At 33.4% G+C, this 12,008-nt stretch overlaps 3 protein-coding genes across 6 annotated transcripts in view; all 3 read left to right on the plus strand.

Annotated features, from left to right (window-relative positions):
• LOC141480137 (uncharacterized) overlaps positions 1–12,008 on the plus strand; it is a 288,325-nt gene that overhangs the window by 260,470 nt on the left and 15,847 nt on the right. The window lies entirely within an intron of this gene.
• Positions 579–6,264, plus strand: LOC111509832 (uncharacterized). Of its 2 annotated transcripts, none has more exons than XM_023165666.2 (7): positions 579–790; positions 974–1,006; positions 1,200–1,265; positions 1,605–1,702; positions 2,356–2,560; positions 4,182–4,312; positions 5,927–6,264. In XM_023165666.2, exons 3-7 carry the CDS (start codon positions 1,257–1,259, stop codon positions 6,009–6,011), a joined length of 528 nt encoding a protein of 175 aa, XP_023021434.2. In that variant the 5' UTR covers positions 579–790; positions 974–1,006; positions 1,200–1,256; the 3' UTR covers positions 6,012–6,264. The 2 variants fall into 2 exon arrangements, with proteins under 2 accessions (XP_023021434.2, XP_074026077.1); XM_074169976.1 differs by having other exon boundaries at positions 579–785.
• The window catches only part of LOC111509833 (uncharacterized), a 33,839-nt gene continuing 33,313 nt past the window's right edge, over positions 11,483–12,008 (plus strand). For 2 of the 3 annotated variants that reach the window (XR_012464186.1, XR_012464188.1), the window contains exon 1: positions 11,483–11,820. The gene's annotated coding sequence lies outside the window, so the exon portion shown is untranslated. Of the gene's footprint in view, positions 11,868–12,008 lie in introns of all 3 variants that reach the window. The other variant, XR_012464187.1, reaches the window with a different exon arrangement.

Consider the following 12,008-nt stretch of genomic DNA (forward strand, 5'->3'; position numbering starts at 1 on the left):
TTTTTATAAAGCATCGCCAACTTTTTTCATCACTGAGTAAATCTGCTTTTCTGAATTTCGATTTTTTATGTGAATAACTTCTCTGCCTTTTGTACCAACGAAAACGTTTTTTGTTAATCTACTATTATTCTAAGATTAATTTGCAACCGATTTTAATGCATGGGTAAATATCATAAATGTAAAATATCATATGCCTATTTAGGTATACTTAAATTGGAAAGTTGTTATTTATTACCTCTAAGAGGTAATTGATTTGGGTCTAAGGCGAGAAATGTACATTAAAATAAATTCAATAATTAATTCAATTTCCCAAAGGATTACTGAAATTTTTCACACACTGGGTGCCAAAAACAATTTGATAATAATGATTATTTTTTCATAAAACCCATTGTTGCGATATCTTGTTTCAACTTGTCAAAACAGAGTATTAATCAATACATCATTGATTAGATTGAATTTTTTAGGAGGCATTTCTAAAAGAAAACATTTTTGTGTAAAACTTTCAAAGGAAGGAAGAGAGCAATTAATTTCGAAATGGACTCTTTACAAATTTCATTTAGAAATTGATTGCTTATTTCTTCCTTTATAAGCTTCCCATAATTTTTTGTATAAAATGAAACATATTTTTTCCAGACCTGTAAATGACAGATTGTGTCTGTTTTGAATGTAATGAACACTGTCATTCTATTTATGTTTTAACAAAACTCCTGTATAACCTGGAACTGTCACATTGACGAAAATCGTAGCTGTTTACTTTCAGTACATACAGACTTTCGTTTTCGTAGGTCTGGTAATTTGCACTTTTTATTTCTCATCTTGATCATGCAAGTTAGACAACGCCTAACACCCGACTGAGTTGTACATTTTTATAACTTTTTTCAGACGTCCATATGACTTCTCATATGTTCATTATGTGTGAAAGCTCCTTAGGAGCCATTTTATATTTTAATAACCAAGTTTTTCTCTCTTGCAGAATCTGTGGGCTATCTTGAAGAAAGATGAAACGGTGAGTTCTTCAATTTTTCCAAATACTTTTTCATAAGCAAGTTCCTTTTTGGGAAAAAATGTTTTGACTTCCTACTTCCCATATTTTTTTGTATTAAGATCGAGTAGTAGACAGCCGAAACATTTGTTTCCAAAAAATTATTCTGTCCTAAAAATATACCCCTTTCAATTTAAACAAGTTTCTTTTTGTTCAGAATGAGGAACTACGGAGAGCAGCAGTCGAAGCGGTTCAGGAAGTGACCAGAATCGGCATGGAACAGGTATATTATGTGAATTTTATTTTCTTCTATTTTTCTGTATATAATGATCCACCTAACAGAATAATACGTAAAACTGTAGTTTTGAACTAATACATAGATTTTTCAAAACTATAAACTTTCAACTACGTCAATTACCTCACCTCAGGGGATATAAAGGAAAATTTAATATTTTCAATCAACAGCTTCTCTATTGAAGTCACTTGTCGACTTTAATCTTTCAAAAACGCTAACTTTCATCAGACAAATCGCTGTGAAGTACTTCACTATTATTTGTTTAGTGAATGATTGCTAAAAAACAATTTTTCCTGGTATCCTAATCTCTAATTCATTTTTTTACAGAAAATCTTGTTAAATCGCATGAGAGCTTACCGAGAACCTCGAATCAGCGAAGAGCAAGAAGATCGACCAGAGTCAGAAAGCTCGAGTTCTAATGAAGAGTAAGTTGTTTCAAATAATATTTAGTTATCTAACATATCAATAGGAAAAACGTCTCGAATCGTTTTTGCGTAAACTTTTTTGGAAAGTATTTTGTTTATTAATTAGGCTTCAAATCCATTGTTTACTGCCATTTGCTTGATGCTATTAAGTTCTTTATTGAATTTATCTATTGAAAGAGGAACATTGACTAATCTACGAATCACACTAATATAATCTGCTACTTTATGTTGATATGGATGGGTAGAATCGTAATGTATAGTAATATCCGTATAGGACGGTTTGTGTTATATTGAAAAATCATGTTTGTTGAGTCCAAGAAATTGATTGAGTTGTCTGCTTCTACTTCAGTAGTGTATTTAATGTTTTCATGATTTTTTTTTAATATCCCTATGATTATCTAATTTGTCTCTTAGTACCTTTGAAACATACCAAAACGTCATTCACATATCTATGCCAATACAAGAACTTCTTAATAAAAGGATGTTCAAAAATCGACTCCCTGTTCTAAGCTTGAACCTTTTCAGGGAAGCTTCACTCAATCATCAATTAATTATACACCATCACTCAAGAATACACTTTCATTATACAATTCATTTCTAATAAAATACACTTTAATTATATACCTTCACTCAATTATATATTTATTTTTCAGAAATTTGCGAGAGTCACTCTCTGATGATTCCATTGAAATCGTTCCTCAGCCTGAAAGTATTTATCCTGAACATATGGAACAGGTTAATTTCATGGGGTTATTCGGTGTCGGAACTCATGAGTTTCACGATCATATGGTTAAGAAAAGGTCGACGAGAGGAAAATGTGCCGCTGCCAGACCTTATTTCTACATGCCTGTAGACGCGGTAAGTTCAACCCATTATTTCATTTCACGAAACTCAAGAATACAGAGCCAAACTTTTACAGCGAAAAAATACTTCAGTGAACGCGAAAGTTATAAATACACAATTAGCGGTAATTTTTGTAAGGTTAACTTCAATTTTTATTGTTGTTGAACTAAGGTTTGGGTGACAATTCCTTAAGAAAAGAATTTCCTTGAATGTTATTAAGGTTGAAGGCTCTTAACTTCATGACCTTACTTTTCTTTTCCAATGTGTGGATTATTAGCAGTATTCTATTGCATTGTTGAAAAAATCTGGGAATTACGTCGTATTCACATATATAATAACAAATCTATATATAAATTGATAGATGTAGCCGTTACGACGTGGTAGGAAATCATAATGTAGAAAAGAGAATTGAAACTTTCTGTTTTTTTAACACTTTTATTTGTAACTAATGTTACTGCAGTTTCATCCAATAAGGAAATTTTCAAATTCATACTTATGAATAATGTATAAGTTTGAAAATGTCCTCAAAGGACGAAACTGCAGTAACGTTAGTTACAAATAAAAGTGGTAAAAAACATAGAAAGTTTTAATTCTCTTTTCTTCATTAAATCTATATATAGTAGTTGAGTATGAAACAGAGATAAATATTCATAAAATGACACAGTGAAATATTATTGTGACTTATGCACAGTTTGTTTCTGGAATTTGAGAGTGTATAGTAATTCGACATTCATTTAAAGAAAGAAAAGTATTTGTCAAAAGTTCATTGCTGAAGATTATTGAAGGAAAGCTAGACTGTCAAGACGGATACTAATATATTCGAGACCGACAGCCATCTTGGTTTAACCAGGTTGGAGCCTGGCTGCCTTATCCTTTCGACTGGTGTTTGTCAGAAGGATGAACGGGTCAAGACTGATCATGGGATGGAGGCATGAATGTCCTTAGACATTAGTACCGCCCTTCACGGTGGACCCCTGCCTGGCTGGGGTATTTGGATAAATATTGTTCTTCTTTTAACGGGGGACATGAGAACCTTATTCGGCAGAATGCCTGGGGCTTCTATATCGGGAGGGGTCGTCTACAGCATAATGTATAGCTTCCCTAACTACCACATATTTGAGTCTTCAGAACAGTGCTGAATATTTGGATGATATGTGGGAAAAAATAATCAAAATAAATCTGGTTACTTGAATACATTATAGCTTTTCATTAAGTATAGGCTAATTCCAGCATGTATATTAAAATCAATATATTCCTTATTTCCAATAAGAACCTATATCAATCATGATTTAAAATAATTCATATTTTAGACTACAATATTGAAAATATGTCAATATTTCATTTCATAGATTTCATAGATATTTCATAGATATTTCATTTTGATCACGACAGATTTTCATTCAGATTGTTATGAAATTTTTTATTTTTGAAAATTTTTCACAAATTATAGAAAAAAGTTAGATATTTCACTCAAATCTTTAAATTTTTATCACACTAGTGATATAATAGTTCTTTTCTTGAAACGTTTCGCATTTTTACAACCTGCATTTCAGACTGTGTTGTTTGTTATAAGAAAGGCAATACTATTTCATTGGAGTTTGAACTGTAAACTTGATTTCGTGACGTTTTTTTTCAGGATCATCGCAAGAAACAGAAGAATAAAGAGAAGTACTTAAATTGGAAAGTTACGACTCGCAAAACGAAACCGAGAGACTCGCAAAACGGAAAACAAAGAAAAGATAAGATGAAAGTTTTGAACAAATCCAGGTAAGTAATTTATATTATAGAAAGGATTATGGTACAATTTTCAATCGTCTTTGGGTTGTAAATTGAATTTATAGATACATTTATTTTCTTCATTATTCTCAAAAAGAAATGCAAAATTGAAATATAGTGGAAAAGTTATCAAGCGGTCAAAAACTAGTTAACGTGACATATTTTGAGACACAGATCCTAAATGGACTTCATTATCAAGAATTATGTTGATTCACTCATTTTTGAAACTTATTGTATCCACTAGGGATTGTTTATATTATTTTCTATAATACTTCGCTTGTGTGATTTGTCATTCAACTCTAGTGTGATTTTTAAATATATCAATCTTCACGTTACAATTGATGACCAATTTATGTTTGTTTTTTGCATTATTGTCCATACTATTACAAGAAAGGATAGTAGGATAATATAGTCAATAGTTATTTGAAAACCATGAAAATGAAAAATGAGTACGAAGTTGAAAACTGTGATGATTTCAAAAGAAAGAACCAGAATAGGGTTATTTACAATAGTTATTTCAAATGGAAATATATCATGGTTGAGAGTTGTGTATTAAACTTTATTTCAGAGTGCTGAATGAAACAAACTGATAAAGATGCACAATAATTTAGAAGGATCCAGAATGAGTAATGTAAAAATGGAGTCGTGAGCGGACATATTGGAATTATTTATTTATTTTGGGAAACATATAAGTGAAAAACTTCAAACAAATTCACTTTGATGAACAGATTATGGTGAAAAATGATAGGTTTCGTGTAGGAACACGAAAATAATTCAAGATTGAACAGTATTTGTTCCTGAAAGCACATCATTGCTACCACTTCAAGATTAATTGAAATATCAAAAGTAAAAACTATAATGGACATAAATTTAAAAAAATAGGCCGCCGAATTTTGAAAATCGTGAACTTACTTCAATTTGAAGATGTCTCTATATAGGTATAATCACACCATGTAAGAAACAAAAAAAATGAATGAAAAATCCTGTGAAATGGAAACAAATTTTTACCATGTTGATCTGATTCAAACTTCTCTCTAATGTCGACGCTCTTCTCAACCTTTGGTAGTTTATAGTTCTTTAGTGGCACATAAACCAAGAATATGAAACAGGATTTACTATCGCAATAATTTAAAATCTGTCTTGGTGAACTACGCATCAACTCACTTGTTATTAAATTACTATATCACATCAAATCTGTGATGGACTAATTCGATCTCATCCAAGTGGTGGTATGAACGTGAATGGAGCAATTGGTATCTTCAAGTGCAAAATCTCACGCTTCAAGATTAATTCCATCGCATTTTTCGGTGGTAGATCGGTTCAAAGAGTATTCATAAATTCGTTTCAACTCCATAATCACAAGCTTTCCGTACAAATAAGTCTCATCAACACGTAGTTTATTTTAGCAATGATGTAAAATTTTTATTTGTCGTGTCACACCGTTTTCTTTCTAAAACAAACTTTCCGCTTGCGAAATCGAAACAAGTTGCAACTGCTGCTATTATTCTTTGCTGCTGTCAGACAAAACTTCAAGCTCAGAAACCTTCAGACGACGGTTAATAAACTCGGAAAACAGCTATGAAATTAAAAATTTTTTTGTTTCAGATCTGCTGATGAGATGTGTAACCAAACTCCTCGTCAATGTCCGAAAAGTTCGAAGAAGCCAGTTACAACCGTTTCTCGAAATTAATGTTATGAACGAGTAGTTTCTTTTGTGTGAGTTCTCCGGAACATTCCTGTTGTAGTATTTTGCCAAAGAAGTTTTCTCAACTTGTTCATTGATCAGTAATATTTGAGAATATCCATGAAGTGAATTTGTAACTGAAAATATTATTTATTTAATTCAATGATTTTTGTGAGTACAGATGAATGTAAAGTGATCATGTAGGTATGATGTTTATACTGGTGGTAACTTGAGAGTGAAATTGAAAATATTAAAAATCATAGTGTAGTAAAAAATGCCTATTTATTTTGGTACTGTATATCTTTGTAGTGGTAATGATTTTGAAACGTAAATAGCACAGCTGCTGAACAACCTCAGGATTTCCATGTGAGAAATCACCATTTTGAGTAGAAAAACTGTGTGTATGTATTGAAGAGTTTAAACCGACGAAACATTCTGTTTGTCCTCAAAACAGCTAAGTACAACACACTTGGTTTCAATTTCCGGTGTTATTCTTTTGGTGGGTGGTGTTCATTACAATAATTTAAATAAATCACCTGGTACGAAAGCAACTGAATGAAGGTAGCCATATTTCATAAATTTGAATTCTTTCTTCTTTTCGACTGACATTGTTACCCCTTTTCTAAATTTCCATCGTCTCCCAGTACAGTGCGAACGTAAATAGCTCCCCCTTCTTAACTTTCGGACGGGGGGTAAGATATCAGAGTCGGACATACATACAACGCTAAATAAGACGCAAGGGATTTATTAATAATTCATGATCTGCGAATAAAGAACAAATGCACTATTGGTTGGGATCGAATCATGACGTAATTTTTTTTTTCAAGGAAAAGTTGAAACCACCTTAGGTATGCCTGATTCAATGAGGTGTTTAATTGAAAAAATAATTCTTATTAGCGCGGCTGTTCATATTTTTATTGAGTATTTAAAAAAAGCACTACATTTTTCGATTTCAACCAACTAAATTATGTACGCCAATTATGATTTTATCACTCTACTGCCGAAGGAATTAGATTTATTGTGAAATGTAATAAATTCATATGAAATAAAATGTTTCAGTTACTATTGCCTCAAATTATATTGTGACAAATTTCCGGATATTATACCAGGTATAAAATTTGCTTTGTTATATGAGGAAAATCAGGTATTTAATTACCGCCTACCTTGCCTTTGTTACGAATACCAAATTACTCCTACAACTAAGCATTAATCTTATTGACTTTCATCTGCGAGAAAAATTGAATAATTTTGTTAGAGTGGTTTGAAAAAATAATAAAAGATGATTGGAAAAAATTCACTGAACATATCGAATATCATATTCAATTAAAAAATAATATCTTATGTCTAAATTAGTGTTTTTCGTTGTGCACACACGATTAATAAGGGTAGATTTGAAAATCATAATACTGGAAGTATGTATAAATTTAATTGATTATGCAGAATATCAGAAAATGAAATAAAATTTTTGGAAGCATTTTGTTTTCTCATTATACTTTCACACCTTTCCGTTGAAGAATATTGGAAGTGTTTGGGAAATAATAATAATTGAAACTATTGTATTTGTATATATATATACAAGTTATTCCAATATTTCGATAAAATTTATTCTCATCTTCAGGGAAAAGCTACAAATTTTATATGATGGTGATACACTATAAAAATTATTAATATAAAAAGTCACAACTTATTGTTAGTGAGGTTGGCCGTGTCGAACAGAATATTATATTCAAACAATTGAAACATGTCAATACAAAAAACAAGTCATTGAAATAAAAGAGGTCGACTCCTCACAGGATACAAAGAAGATTATTGAATTTACTTAAAATCGTTATTTGTTTTAAAATTATGGATTACTAGTAAAAGCCATGTGGTTGAAGAACAAACAGAGAGACAAAAACCAATTGACAATGACAGCTGTCATGTGATTGAGTTTGAAAAAGTGTGTTAGTTTGTCGATGATAAAACTGTGGAACAGAGGAGAACTGTTATGATCCAAGTGTGATCAGAGACATCTGCTGTTCTATAAGTAACTCAATGAGAAAACCCAAAAATCAAATATGTCCAATTCAATATTAAGTAATAACACCCTTATTAGTCTTGAGGAAAACAAGTGAAGAGGTGTTGTTAAATGAAAGTACATGGTGCTAAAATTCTTGCCGTTGAATCTTTAACAGGTTCTACGGGTGTCGAATACCCGAGGGATTCAAGGTATCCCCTAAAAAAGGCCAGGGACGTTAAATCTGGAGAACATGCAGGCCAATGTATGGAACCACGTCTACCTATCCACCGATCTCGGAATGTTTCATCGATAAATTGACGAACGATTCGTTGAAAATGGGCCAGTGTTTCGTCATATTGAAATCACATTCTTTGACAAACCAATAGAGGTACTTCTTCAAGTAGCTCGGATAAGACATGTTCAAGAAAAACTTGGTAGTTCTGTCCATTCAAACAGGAAGGAAGAAGACATGGTCCAACGGTATGATAATCGACAATTCCTACCCAAATATTCACTGAAAACTTCTGTTGGTAGCCTTTTCGAAACATTCCATACGGATTTTGTTGATCCCATAAATGGCTATTTCTAGTATTGAAATATCCTTCTCTTGTGGAACTTGCCTTATCCATAAATTAAACATCTGGAAAAGTCGTTTGCTTCTTCGTACATCCTACACAATTTTTTTTAAGGAGGCGGAGTTCCATACATGGGAAAAATACTCCAAAGAAGGTCTGATCTGAGCTTTATAAAGCATCAAACGTTGCTGAGGCATTTACAGTTTTCTGGTTCTGTCCCGGGCTTTTGAGAAGCAGCCTTTGTAATTCCAGTGACATGATTATGTCAAGACATATTGGCGTCCATTTTAACCCCCTACAATCTCGCAGAAAGCGGAACTGTCTGACCTGACTTTATTATATCCGGTTCGGAGATATTTATCTTCTTGGAGACAACGGATGCCTGGGTTTTTGTAGCATTGAATTGAACCTGGTTACTTCCACCCCAATTCAAAATCTATTCTAGATCCTCATTAAGATTTGCAACCGGTAAAGATGTACCTCCGTAGCCGATGTCCTGATATCCGAATGGAATGACAAGACAAGTGTGCTGTCGTAAGCAAAGTGATATATTGGATTCTTGGTCTTCTACAATAAGTTGTTGATATACAATGAAAAAGGGTTGGGGACAATATGGGTCCCTGAGGAACATCAGCGTTGATGGGGAAGTATTCGAGAGATATCCATCGACGGTCACTTGCAGGGAACGTTCTTTCAGGAAGCTGAAGAGCTCTACACAAAAATGATCCGACAAGCCATATCACTGAAGTTTGTCCAGCAAACCCTCATGCCACACATGTTCAAAGGCCTTAAAAATATCAAGCGCAATAGCACTTGCCTCTCCATGTTTCTCGATTGCGTTATTCCAAATATGGGTGACATAAGATAGAAGGTCACTTGTTGATCTTTGTTTCCGAAAGCCATACTGATGATCGCTCAAGTTGTTAAAGCCTTCCAAATATTTGAGGATATGGAGGTTTTCGCATTTCTCCATGATTTTTGACATCGCTGATAGCAAAGAGACTGGTCTATAGTTATTTGGAAGAGTTTTTTGCCCTTTTTGAGAATATCGAGCAGTCTTCCAACAAGACGGAAATACCTCTCTTGTGGGACAGGTTGAAAAGTCTGCAAAATACTGGTGTGAGTTCATTTACGCACTTTTTAAGTACGATGACCGGCACTTCATCAAGACCAGACGCCTTGTTGATATTGAGATGTTTCAAATTTTGCCTGAAAACGCTGCCGAAAAGTAATTTTCGGCTCTGAGGATTCTAGTGTGGGAATAGTAGGTGGTGCATAATTCAGAAAATTGACTGTGGAGGGGGAAGCAAATTGTTCAGCTAGTAGATTTGCTTTTTCTATGGCTGTTATTGCAATTGAACTATCCACTTGTGTAAGTGGTGGAATTGTAGATTTTGTAGTTTGTATTGTAGTTCTGATTAACAGTTTTAGCTACCGACCAGAAGAATCTAGACCCATCGGGATTGGCAAGCAGCTTTTCCCTAATTCTCTGAATGTGAAGTTCTTTGTTTCCACTTATCTTAAGTTTGCGGCTGTTGCGAGCATTAACAAACCTGTTGTTTCGGTTTTTGACACTGGGATTTTCGCACCACTGCCGGTAGGCGAGAAATTTGGAGGCTTGCTCGCAATTTTAAAATTAAATTCTGAATTATAGAACACAATAATGTGGGAAACTACATAGACGGTCTTGAGCCAGTGTATTCTAGGTAGGCGTCCGTTAATCTTGAACGATATTTGTTTTTCAAAAGCTTCTTTGAGAAAGATGTTTTACTTACGTAAGTCGAGCCAAACATACTGGCCATATTAATAGCTAGTTTCTTCCAATTTCGATATTTTTCTAGGACATGTTTGGCCCGAAATTCTTCAGTGCCTACCGTTTTAAAAATCTGCCTTTCTCAACTTCTTCGACTTATCTTAAGTTTGCAGCTGTTGCGAGCATTAACAAACCTGTTTCGGTTTTCGGCACTGGGATTTTTGCACCACTGCCGTTAGGCGAGAATTTTGGAGGCGACAGTTTTTGTTGAACCAAGGTTTACAAAATAATCTACGAGGGCCATAATCACCAGCATCTAGGGCCATCATCTTCTGCAAGCGAAATGGGTACAATAGTTGTTCATGAGCTGGTATGAGGTGGACACCCGGCGATTTTGAAAAAAATTTTGACTGTACTTACGTATTTTGATGCGTATGTTACGAATCCGAAAGAAAAAAGCGGCGCTCTCCCTTATTTAAAAAGTTACGGCCCTTCAAAGTTCAGAAAAGGGCAACTTTTCATTAAAAAATGTACGGAGCTGCTTTTTGGTTACATATCACTGTATTTTACGTTTTTAAGGTTGATGATATGGTTGGTACGACTGATGCAGTCCATATCCCTGAAGTAATTCAAATGTTTTTTACCTTCATTCTTTAGATCGTAAATTGGTTTTTGGTGGTGTATTACGATTTTGAAATAGTAGGCGACAGCAAATACCAACCGCTTTTTCCTAAAATGTCACTAGTAACTAACCTAAAAATAGAATAATGTCACCAGGAGAAGCATTCGTTTTTAAATTAAGTTTTTATAAGAAACATGTTGATTATTGAAGTGAAAAGTGTTAAAGAAGGAGGAATAAGGTGAAAAGGTGACCTAGTGAATAAATGCTTGTGTTTTTAAATAGTTTATTTAGTGAAAAAGAAGGCTGAAAAGTTGCCCTTTTCTGAACTTTGAAGGGCCGTAACTTTTTAAATAAGGGAGAGCGCCGCTTTTTTCTTTCGGATTCGTAATCTACGCATCGAAATACGTAAGTACAGTCAAAAATTTTTTCAAAATCGCCGGGTGTCCACATAACGAAAATTTACCATGAATAATCCATTTTGACATGATCTTCAATGACTGAAATGATGACAGATGACTTGACAACAATACAAACTTCTTTGGGTTACTGTCAATCATGTCTAATGTAAGTTTCCATATATCAGTTTGTTTCTACCGGGAAGAATGATGTTTTAATTCAAACTCATCCGAACCATCTTTTCCAAAACCATCTTCAGGAAGAAAACTATGTCCGTTGATGAAAACTACACATTTGCAATAAGAAGAACGGTACATTCATTTTATTTTAATGAAGAAATATCGATTTTCGCGACAGCTGATTAACGGAAAAACAGATTTTGAACAGACATATAACGGGAGCTTCCAAAGAAGACCAAAGTATGTCCTGAATTGGTATTGTTTCTAATTGAGAAATGTTAAAATGGAATGGTGAGCAGACATATAGGATTTATTTATTGATTTTGGAAAACATAAAGGTGAAAAATTTCAGACAAATATAGACTGATGAACATATTTGGTCACTGATGAAATGGTTTTCGAAAAGATACAAAAACCTGAATGGAGAATCTTAAAACTTAATAATCTAGTATTTTCTCCATATTATGTTTATATATGTA

The sequence above is a fragment of the Leptinotarsa decemlineata genome, unplaced genomic scaffold (genome assembly GCF_025532065.1).
Source record: "Leptinotarsa decemlineata unplaced genomic scaffold, Ldec_3_MD MMD2_P_RNA_scaffold_6, whole genome shotgun sequence".
Lineage (NCBI taxonomy): Eukaryota > Metazoa > Arthropoda > Insecta > Coleoptera > Chrysomelidae > Leptinotarsa > Leptinotarsa decemlineata.

Bases quoted from the DNA above. Each gene is read 5' to 3' on its own strand.
- LOC111509832 (XM_023165666.2), top strand. The intron at 1,703-2,355 runs GTAAGTTGTTTC...TTTATTTTTCAG, and splicing joins AGCTCGAGTTCTAATGAAGA to AAATTTGCGAGAGTCACTCT. The intron at 4,313-5,926 runs GTAAGTAATTTA...TTTTTGTTTCAG, and splicing joins AAAGTTTTGAACAAATCCAG to ATCTGCTGATGAGATGTGTA.